This window comes from Conger conger, chromosome 4 (assembly GCF_963514075.1).
Source record: "Conger conger chromosome 4, fConCon1.1, whole genome shotgun sequence".
Lineage (NCBI taxonomy): Eukaryota > Metazoa > Chordata > Actinopteri > Anguilliformes > Congridae > Conger > Conger conger.
In genome coordinates, this window is record NC_083763.1 from 38,498,324 (window position 1) to 38,510,433 (window position 12,110).

The 12,110-nt window shown below is 37.6% G+C and overlaps 1 protein-coding gene across 1 annotated transcript in view; it reads left to right on the forward strand.

The window, feature by feature from the left end:
- LOC133127234 (cilia- and flagella-associated protein 44) overlaps positions 1-12,110 on the forward strand; it is a 192,887-nt gene that overhangs the window by 146,141 nt on the left and 34,636 nt on the right. Inside the window, exons 26-29 of the mRNA XM_061239961.1 lie at positions 4,140-4,343; positions 5,676-5,871; positions 6,000-6,113; positions 6,825-6,955. Of these exons, the coding sequence (XP_061095945.1) occupies positions 4,140-4,343; positions 5,676-5,871; positions 6,000-6,113; positions 6,825-6,955 (645 nt within the window). The remainder of the gene's footprint in view (positions 1-4,139; positions 4,344-5,675; positions 5,872-5,999; positions 6,114-6,824; positions 6,956-12,110) is intronic.

Below are 12,110 nucleotides of genomic sequence, written 5' to 3' on the forward strand. Positions count from 1 at the left end.
ATCAGTTGGGTTTACTCAAAATGTTGTCAACCTTGCACATTATCGCGGACAATTAATCGACCCTATAACATCTAGGATGAGTCTAGAATGTACACAGGTCGTACTATCACTTCTTTATTGACGTATTACCAGCTTGCTTTGATTTTGACATTTCAGCTAGCCACTTGTTCACTGATGGTATGGCAGATGGATTAGCTATCGCAAAACACTTGATTGCTCAGTTAAAAAGTAAAAATGTTCTCGCCAACTGGAATGCAAGTGGCGCTCCACTAAACTGCAGGTATTTCTCTTGGCTTGGAAAAAGAGCCTTAGAGCTTATAAGCATGCTCTCTCTCATGGGAGGTCTTCTTATTTTGCAAATATTATTTTAGGAACAATGCCCAATTTCTGTTCAAAACAGTCACCAAACTAATAATCATGCACCAAATCAAGTCTCCTTGACCCTATACCAAAGCTATTGAAAGAGCTTGTTTTTTTGTAATTTGGTTGTCCCCATATCATTTAAAACCCCCTTGATTACTATATTTTCAACAGCATATGCTCTTAAAATATCTAAGTGTCCAAAGACCAAAATGTCCAAAATGCTCCAAACAAGAAGTAAATGTATTTTGTCCAGTATAAAGCATTTCTAGCAAGCAGTCACAATAAGTATTAACAAAAAAGAATGGCACTATAACATCAACTTGTAAGAAGACAACATGTGGTTACCACTTCTTACGGTGTAGAAGGAACTTTAGAAGGCATACCAAATTAACAGTAAAATTAATTAGAACAGCTAATGTTATATGAATCCTCCAAACAAATAATGTAAGTTACATGTATGTAAGTAGTAAAGCAAAGGTGAAAAAATAATGTAGCTAACTTGGCTAGCTAGCTAGCTATATAATTAAAATAGTGCAAAAATTTATGTTAGCGAAAAACTGCAGTCTGTGTCATGTACAAATCCATTGCTTTCTCTTCTCGCTTCTCTCTTCTGATTCACTGTCCAAATTCATATTAGCTAAGCGAGGATATGCCTTACCCATGCCGAGATGTTCTTAGAAATCAATATTTTGATGCAGAGAAGTCGCTATACAACAATGACAAAGGCTGTGTGTCCTACGTTTTGTGTCCAGACAGTTTTTACACAAAATCATAGAAAACCTGAGTTTGTATTTACGCCTGACTCTACATTCTTCAATGGAAGCTCAAATGCGACACTCCATCAGACGATGGGGCATGCTCTAGAAATGAAGTTGTTATTGTCCATAATGACCATCAAATCTTGAAAAGGACATCTCTACGTGTAAAGCCAGCAGTGAGATTGTATACAGTCGTTTTTTCCTGCATGGTAAATAATTTATCTGTAGATGTAGTAGTGTAATAGAAAAACAATAGACCGAACTGCCATGACATGCACACTGCTTGTTCTGAGTAATTGACTCATTGATTGAAAGGGGGTGTGTTCAAAATAATAGCGATGTGGAGTTTAATTAGAGAATTCGTTAAAAACAGGTGTCATTAATTGTCCTTTATTAAAGAAGAAGGCAAACAAATGTTTCACGCATTGTTATAAAATACAATTCCTTCTGAAGTAAAATGGGCCGTTCCAAACATTGTTCGGAGGAACAACGTCATTTGATTAAAAAGTTGGTAGGAGAAACTATAGGATGCTCAGCTAAAATGATCTTAAATGCTTTAAAAAAAAAAACAAGCGGAAGAAAACAAGCAACTACTGTTAAAACGGATCGAAGAATAGGCAGAATGGCAAAAATTCATGCATTCACTTTTGATTGACAGCCCGGGCCGCTCACTACATGTAACGTCAGTTGTTAGCTAACGTTAACTAGTTATAATATGACCGTAATAATGGATAACGAGTACAGCAATAACAGCATTAGAAACATTGACCCGTATATGTATGAGCCCATCGCTGTACATCCTAGGCCTCGCCATAATTAAAGCATTGCCATCGCTGAAGCGGCTATACTCGGCAGCTACCTTTAGCTATATTTACACAAGATAAGTACAGCTCATTGCTACATTAGCAAAATGATCCATAGCCAGACAGCAAGTAAATAGCCTGACAGCAAGTTAATTGAGGAGATGAGGTTAACGGTAACATTACAGTTTGTAGAATTGATACAGTTAATAGCATACATGTCACCTAGCCCAAACAGATGCTTACAATCTACATCAACATTAAGTAACTTTAACGTTAACTGATCGTATTAAGTAAAGGCCTAATTAGATTATCGACAGCATCAAAGCTATCTAGGATTCCCTGGTTTGGTTAGTTAGCTACGTTATGTTTTATGCACATAACATATATATTCATACTGGGTGAATGTTTTGGCCACCATTCATTGGTCAATGCAAATGAGAAACATTTGGGACATCACAATTTCAGTCTCAAGACCACCAATACTAAATACTGCACCAGGTGGAAATGTTGAGCATTGTATAGTTTTTAGGAAAATAAATCAAATTTATTGCATATATGTATGATGAAATAATTTTAAAACAAGTGTGTAAGCATTTTAAAATCATGATTTTGACTACACAGTGTCTTTAATAGTAAGATACATAAGATTTCTCAGTGATGTAGGTATGAACCAAATGGCTACAAAACGGTAGGTGTAATGATTAATGCTTATTTTAACATAAACGGTAATTATTTGTTCATATTTGTTTTATGTAGAAATAATTTATTAGCCGAGAGCAATTTTTGCTCTCCGCAGTTCTGAGGAACTTTTAAGGATCTTCACACGGAGGAAATATGGCAGGCCCCTCAAAATAACAGCCCTTTTCATTTGGTTGGAATTCTGTTCCAACCAGAATACACTATTAAAGCCACACAACCACAAGTCACTTATGTAAATGTGTCCATGAGGACACCACTTTAAAGGAAAACACCCAACATTTTGGGAAATATATATTTTCTGACTTACCCAGATTTAGAGAGATTTGATTTCATTTTTGTGCAAAATGTTAGCTTAGCATAAAAACTTATAGGGGCCAGTAGCCTACCTGAAGTGAAGAAATACACCTTACAGCAACTCCGAAGCTGTCTTATTTAAACAAGTTATCGTGTATTTGAAATACACGTGCGGGAAAAAATTTAAACGAGACGTTTTCAGAGAAGTTTGACGGTTGGAACTATAACCATGGAACACACATGTATCCTCTTCCATCTTCCTCTGGTTGAGTGCAGTGATCTGCGCACCTTCTGAAGGTAGTTTTAAAAGGCAATATTACTTTAAAATTTGCAGAAAGGTCTCATGTTTAACTCTTTATATTTAACATATTTAACAAATGTAACATTTACAGTTCAGGTTTGCTGAGAACAGATTCATTGTCAGGGGTGCCCACATTTTTCATACCACTATATATTTTTGATATTTTGCTTCAAAATGCAGGACATCATATCAATATGTGCCAAAGGCTGAAAATGCTTAACTACCGATTACTGTACATCTGGGAACAATGTAATGTTTCTTTAGATTTTTGATGTTGAAATTTTAATGGAACTATTTAACATGGGCCAAAATAAAGTTTGAAAATCCAATAAATGTTTTATCTGTACTCCCGTTTTTAATTTTTAATTTTTATATTTATTTTATATTTTATACGATACGGCCCCTAGTGGTCATAAGCAGTACACAGTTACAAGTTTACAAAATGGGATAGTTTCATTCATTTATTTTTGGACTGTCCATGTCTGTAAATTTCTTTGTTTAAGGTAGTTGACCCTAATATACAATAGACTTTCACCTTGAATATTTTGTTATGCCTGAATACATTTCTTAATTTAAAATTTGGTTGGGAGTTGTACATTCTGATAAAGGTTGGTCCATGCTACAGCCAGGCAGTTTCTAATCTTTGCAGGCAGTCTTTGGGAATGAACAGCATCTTTCCATGGTGAGTTTTATCAGACTCATAGGTCATGATAAAATGCATTAGTTGTTGCAATTGTATTATGTACAGTATGCCTCAATGGATCTTTCTTGTTTTTCCATCATGTTCTTTATGTGAATCAAATTTTGATGAAAGATATCCAAGTGTCTCACTCCAAATGAGGAAAAACATTGTTTTGTTACATTTTTTTTTTTTTAAACATCTCCCTACTCTTTTCTTTTTTTTACGTGTATTTGGAATAGATGGAGGAAGCTATGTGGTGCTTTGATGCAGAGCTGCAGCTCCTGCGGCATGAGAAGGAGGCATTAGATGTGCAAATGAAGCTAGCCGATCTGCGCCACATCACCCTATATCAGGAGCTTCTACTTCTGAAGGACTTTGAGAAGAGAGAAAATTCACTGCAGGACAGGTTGAGTGCCCGCATGCAGGAGGAGAGTCAGATCCTGGTGAGCATATTCCCTCCTCACATGTTCCATCCATATACGAATGTTTTCTCACCACATACAGTTCAGTCCATAAGTAATCGGACAGTGGTGCAATCTCTGCTCCTTTGGCACTGAACTCCAGCATATTGGATTTAAAATGAAACAAAATGAAAATGAGGTTAAAGTACACTACATTTAATTTGAGGGTATGTATATCCATATTGAGTGATCTGTTTCGTAATTAGTTCCATTTTGATTCCATTTTGAATTAGTTCCATTTGATACAAAATAGAAAAATTAGACAGCTGTTTCTGATTAGTCATGTGTACCCAATCACTTCTATAGTGCAGGTATATGACAGCTTTTAGTATCTACAGTGGTCTCGTGCTTCAATTGGCCCTTCTGCCTCAGGAGATCTGCCAGGCAGCAGGAGATTTTTTGTTTTTTTACCACTCTTTTCCACTTCCTCTGGTTTGTTTGCATGTCATGTTTTGTTTCTATTTATACAAAACAAAGTCTTAAACATGGATTTCTTTGTAAGAGGTGCAATTTCTGTCTTTGTCTCAGAATGTGGACAACCCTGGTGGAAAATAGACAGTCTTGTTGCTCGAACAACAGTATCTTAAGCAGAAAACCTGCAAAACCCAAATTTAAGGCTAATTTATATTCAGAGAGATTAGTCTCAATCTTATTCACAAATGCACGTAACATGATTCACAAATGTGTTTTACAAAGTCACCAAGCACTTTATGAGGAACATTTTTACTTTATTACACCTACTTATTCATGCGATTATCTAATCAGTCAATTGAGCGGCAGCAGTGCAATGCATACAATCATGTAGATACGGGTCAGGAGCTTCAGTTAACGTTCACATCAACCATCAGAATTGGGGAACAAATGTGATCTTAGTTACTTTGACCATGGAATTATTGATGGTGGCAGACAGGGTGGTTTGAGTATCTCAGAAACTGCTGATCTCCTGGGATTTCCTAGAGTTTGCAAAGTACAAAAAAAAAAAAATCCAGTGAGCAGCAGTTCTGCAGACAGAAACGCCTTGTTAATGAGAGACGTCAGAGGAGAAGGCCTGACTGTTCAAAGCTGACAGGAAGGTGACAGTAATGCAAATAACCACACATTACATCAGTGGTATGCAGAAGAGCATCTCTGAACACACAACGCATCATAACTCTAAGTGGATAGGCTACAGCAGTAGAAGTCTGAAATAAAGTCTAATAAATACCTAATAAAGTAGGGGGGGGGTGGGGGCACTGCTCACTTAAAAAATGTTTTTTACTAACATTCCTCTCTCCACTTTACCATGTGCGTGTGTGTGAATGTGTTTGTGTTCAGGCTAAGTGGGAGGACTGTAGGAGGCAGCTGGAATTCAAACAGCAGAGCATGGTGAAGCTGCAGCAGAGAGAGAAGGCACTTCACACCTCCTTCCAGACTTCACTTGGAGACAACAACAAATTTGCAGACTTCCTCACCAAGGTCTTCAAGAAGAAGGTCAAACACACAAAAAAGTGGGAGAAGGATGGAAATGAGGGTGAGCAACCATGTCCTCAAAAATCTGAATTTGTGGAGTGGTGTGTGTGTGTATTAATGAGTTTATGCTTCTGTTATCTATGTTTGAAAAGTACACATGCATTCAAACTGTTCATTTATTGTGTATAGAGGAACAGGAGGACAGTGATGAACACTCTGATGAAGAGTCTGACTGGGATGAAATGGAAAGTGATGAAGAGTCTGAGAGTGGCTGTCCGCTGGATGACAGCGTTTGCCCACCTTGTATGTACTCTTGAACAAAACTCTCAATGTAGATTACACTCTCTGTGTGCTTTCTGAGTTTAAACTGTACTATCTCTCAGTGTAGTCTGTTTTCATTGTAGATTTGTATCCCATGTGTTGGCCGTGCTCTTTCAATGTGGATTGTGTTTTCAGTTTAGACTATTCTATGTCAGTGTAGATTGTACACTCTTTGTTGACTGTACTCTCTCTTACTGTCGACCAGGGGTGCCCAATACATTGATCATGATCGGCATGCTGGTAGCCTTTTTAAAAAATGCACCAATTTTTCTTTCCGTTTTCCGATGGCTTCTGTCTGACATTGATTGACATGAAATGTGGCCAATATTCTGCTGGTGAGAACACTACGTTAAGCATGCCAATTCATGATATTGCTAATTCCGCTTATAAAATGGAACATGGCTTCTTTCTTTCCAAAGTTGCTAAATATCAGAAGTCACATTATTTGGGATTTTTCATGTATATTTTCATAAAATAATCTGCACATTTGGTATTTGATATTCTCCCCAGTTAGGAATCCCTACCCTACGTTAAAAGCTACGTTCAGCAGTGTAATTAATTCACCAGTCCATGACTCCCTGGTTTGACATCAGTTCTGAGGTAGATCATGTTGTACAGGCCATTAGAAAAGTAAATTGCAAGCCAAAAAAGTGTGGGCACCCTCAGTGTAGAATGTATTATGTTGTGATGCAGACTGTGACCCGGAACTGTTTGAGAACACCCTTCAGATGCGATTGCGGAAGTTGGACCTAGAGGAACTGATTGCAGAGGAGAAGAAGAGTTGTGATGCCTTGAGAAAAGAATGTGATGCACTAGCCAAGAAGGTGAAAGATCTGTGCCTGTTCCTTCTGCTCCTGCTCCTCCTGCTTGTGGTCTAACAGACTGAACTGCTTTACCTGATCATGCGTTCGAACACAGGGTTTCTCAATTCCGGTCCAGTAAATTGGTGAATCTCAAGTTGGTCCAGTTTGCCTAACTGGTCCTTGGCCTGATTTAGACACCAGTTGATGTGGTTAGGATATGTGGTTCAAAACCCCAAGTCAAATTCCAAAGCTGAGGAGACCGCGAATGACAATGTTTATTCACTTATGCATGTGTGTGTATAGAGTGTGGATATATACTGTAACATAACATAACATAAAACCTTTAAAAATGTATTCCTCAATTTTGCTTTTCAATTCCAATTCCAACTAGTTAGCTGTAAGAATGCATAAATAGTTTTATTTTATGAAAAATACTAGTTTTAGTTGAGATTTTATCTAGTTTTTAGAATTAGTTTCATTTTATTTTTTTATTGTTGTGGGGAAAGCCTTGATTATGGTATTTGACATGATGTCCATATGAACTATGGTTGTCATTTATATAGCGCCTTTATCCGAAGCGCTGTACAATTGATGCATCACATGCTCACATACCAACGGCGACTGGCTGCCATGCACCAACCAGCTTGTCAGGAGCATTTCGGGGTTAGGTGTCTTGCTCAGGGACACTTCAACATACAGTGTATGTCCTGGCAAGCTATAAAAAGTACTTCCTAATATCAGTATGGAATTTCTCCTTTGCTAATTAACTTTTTAATCCCTTTAATACATTTTAAAGCCTCAGTCAAATCTCTTTGATGAAGCCTTACAATAGGTAAGATTTTTGTGTTAAAACATTGTTACTAGACCATTGTAAATCCCTTCCTATCATTGAAAGAGGCTTTGTGTTTATAATCCTTAAAATCGGGTTTGAAAATATCCAGTTGATGGGCCAGCAATCTGTATCAAAACATTGTACAGCAATACAATAATTCAAGCTCATTGGTTGAAAATTGGTTCTAATTGCCACAGCCAATGGTGTTTCAACGTCAGCGTGTTCACAGAGAAGGGGTGGGATAAACAGTGTTGTGGTCTGAGCGGGTTTGTTGCTGTAATTCCTCTCTTGATCGTTATCGTTCGGATCGTTGATCCAAAATTACCTATTGTACCTTTAAGCATCTTAATCCTCATAACTTTTCTCTTTTGTACCTGGAATCAATCTGCTTGCTCTTCTTGGAACCTTTTCCAGCACCTCTATATCGTACTGCAATATATGGCGTTGTATCTTAGCATCCTGTTGGCCTTTTTTACTGCTACCACACATTGACTAGAACCTGAATGGCTTTGGTGAACTATTACCCTATAAAGTCTTTTTCAACTAGCGTACTTTACAATTTTTACCATACATTAATTCATCCTGCCTTACGTTTTTATATCCCCACATGTAGAACTTTACATTTAGTTGTATTTAATTTAATTTGCCAGGTTACTGCCCACTTCTGGATTCTGTTGAAATCTTCCTGGATTAGTAGTAGATTCCAAACTGTTTGCTAAACCTCCTAGTTTGGTATTCTCTGCAAGTTTAACTAAAGTACCGTAAATCCTCAAATTGTGGCCGGGGTCTTTTATTTGCTTAGGCTGCACAAAGCACAGGCCTTTATTTTGGGCAGGCTTGTATTCAAGGCAGGCCTTTATTTCTTATTAGGCTTTTGTTGTAGAATTTTATTCTTAAGGATCTTTTTTTCCTAAAGTGCGTTTTATTGTGAGACATACGTTTCGTTTGGAGCAGCATACTGGTAGGCTATCAAAAGATTTTCGCTTTGGTTTGGGATTTAATTTACTTTTGGACTGTTTGATTCTATTGCTAAATGTTGGGACTGATGGGCACTGAAATCTGGGGGGTATTTGATGGTTCACTGTTAAGCTTTATGTAGTTTAAAGAGTGTCGGGATTTCCACCCGTCTGTTTATTGCAAGCCAAGGCAGCCGCTTTCATTCATTCATTGAATGTGTGCTGTGCTGTAAATACATGGAAACCTTACTGCGTAGCCAAGTAGCCTAAATTGAGTTAATTTTTAATTTTGCCTGATTAACTTTTTATTAAATTCGTAGCCTGGAATGCCTCGCAGCAACAATTGTGTTTAAACGTATACTGCTTCAGCCTTTGGCAAGCTACTCAGAAGGGGGCGGCAAGCGACTGGTAGCTTGAGAGCAACGTGTTGGAGACCCATGGTGTAGGACAACGACTTTTCATTGGCAACAGTATTAAACCAACCAACAATATAAAATATTAAGAAGAGCTCTTTTATTTCATTGAGTTAAATCAGAACAATGTCTTCTAGTGCTCATGGACTGATAGCCCTACTGGTAGGCAATATTACCCCGGCTTGTATTTGGGGGCCGGCCTTTATTTGTCCGAATCGACCACGCCTCCGGCTATTATCCGAGGCCCGGCTTCAAATAGAATCCCCTGTGAGCAGCATGCAAATGGAAATCAGGTGTGGAGGATTGACAAGTTAAGATAATTCGTAATCGTTAATAATAAATCTATCCTGCCCTAGCGTGAGTAAATTAGTAAATGACATGCACAAGAAATGTAAGGTAAACATGAACACATGGTTAGAATGTTAGTATTGCCCAATCCTGATCTAAAGTTAGTAGATTAGTAAGAAGACAAGGGAAATTGAAACAATAAGGGAAGCGTGAGTGACAGAAAGCGAGAGAGAAAGCATGAATTCAATGTTTGCGGAAAGACACGGAAAAGTGTATGCTAATCAGTGAACGGAACAACATAACATGAAACAAACATAAATCGTGACATAACAAGTTTGCAAAACTGTGACATGAATAAACTATATAAAGTGACATGACAAGACTACAAAATACATCGTAACAAGAACTAAACATGAAATGTAACATGACATGAAAATTAAACGTAACAAGAAATAAAACATAAAAACGTGGTGAGACTAGACTAACATAATATGTGACATGACAATAAAATCACTAAGACAATGACTAAACATGAAACATGACATGACAAGCATAAAATGTGACATTGTCCCTCATGATCGATTCCAGTATTTTACGTGATGCAAGTTAGACTGACAGGCCTGTAGTTTCCTAGATCGCTACGGTTCCCTTTCTTATATATTGGTATTATATTACTTTGTTTCCAGTCATCCATTATTTCTCCAGTTTCTAAAGACTGTCTAAAAATACTTGCCAGTGGTTAAAAAATTTTATAACTCCGAGTATCTTTGGCTGCCTTATTTGTCTTTAGTTTATGTAATTTATCTTGTATTTCTTTATCTTCTATCTCAATATTGACATTCTGGGTATTGAATATTATTAGTAACCTCCTCCCTGGTAAAACTCTCAACAAAGTAGCCATTTAATGTAACGTTGGGGCTGGGCGGAGAGCCAGAAGCGACCATGGGTAAAACCCTTCTAAGCGAACGTGTTCGCCACTAAATCCCCGGAGGAAGGGGAATAGGGATACACAGTAACGAAATCAGAACTTCTCCCGGAACAGGGGGAGGAAAAGAAAATAACAGGAACAAGTCTTTCTGTTTTAAACAAACAGAAATGAAGCCCAAAACGGCTAATAGAAAATAAAACAACCCTTTGAAAACAGGGCGAACCACTCAACTAAAATAAGTGCTAGTAACTGAGCACTGACGGTCGTAGACCACAGATGAAAATAAAGTACAACCTAGTGGGAAAAACTAGGCACGAAAATAAAAACCTTGAGGCGCAGCTCAGGACAGAAAATGCAAACCAAAATACATTACCGGGGACAACGTCCCTCTACCACCGGCTCACACGAGCCCGAAAAAAAAAAAAAAAACCAAGACTCTCGAGGAAGGCGTCAGTGAAGGAAACACTACCAGCTGAACGCCTTCCTTACTTTTGAGAGTTGAGAATCACACACCAGCACAGTACCCGACTCGTAATTCAGCAGAGTCTGCCTTGTGCATTTGCCTTTGTGCAAGGGCGAACGGTTGAACACAAAAGCGTTGATGGACTGCCAGCATTGGCCCTAAGTACTCTTTAGGAGGAGAAATCCTCTGGCGCTAATGAACTCCAGGTGCAAACAATGAGCCCCAGCCCTCTGGTGGCCACCTAGAGTCATTACCTCCACCATGACATTTAAGGCATCAGCATTATCTTTATTCTTTTCCAGCAGTTCTCCTTTGTTATTCTAAATGCACTTAACCTCCTCTTTAACTTTTCTTTTTCTACTACAGTATTGAAAGAAAAATGTGGTATTGTATTTTGCAAATTGTGAAATTTGCCTTTCAAATTTTGGTTAACCTTAGTTCTTTTTTAACCTTCACATGCATATTACAATATTCAGCTATATTACAATCAATGCTGTCATTTTTATATATCTTAATAATAATAATAATAATAATAATAATAATAATAATACTAATAATATACTTTATTTAAACTCAATAGCATCATAGGTCAAGACATTAAAATGAAAAGAAAACATTAAAATGACAGACCTCTTTTTGTGATGATCTTATATAATTTATTCTTTTTTCACAAACCCTTATGTATAGCTTTCCACTACGTTTCACAAAAGCTGCAGTCAGGGTTGATAATTCCAGCAAACAACCCTTACAGACCTCAGCAGCATGAGCGACAGGCTTCCAGGCAGTGATGGACAGGTTTAGAAGGCATGGCACAACTTGAAACTGTCATTCTGTAGTTTTAAACAATTTTATGAGATTTCCAAGCTTTGCCCAGTTATTTGTGAAATGTGTGTCCATGCTCAAATACTCCAGCACCTGATTCAGACCTGCTTTTGTCTCTTGGTTGTTTGACCATATCAAGTGTGCTGTTCCAGTGGTCCTACAGTCCCTTAGCACGGCTGATTCTGCACTACATCGTTTAGGGTGATTTGCAAGGCAGGACATTCTCTGGAATTTCTGGCTTTGCCTGTTTTCCAGAAGATTGTTCTTATCATTGAGGAAAAACTAGCACACAATATTAAGATGAACACATTTCAACAATTTGATATAAGAAAAATAAGCTTTTGACTTTGGGGTAATAATTTATCAATATATATATCGCCAACAGGAGATAAGTCTAAGGAAGTTATAATCACTTTATACAATACTCTTGTTAGACTTAAGATGCTTAATCTCTTTAAGAGAGACTTAGGGGGG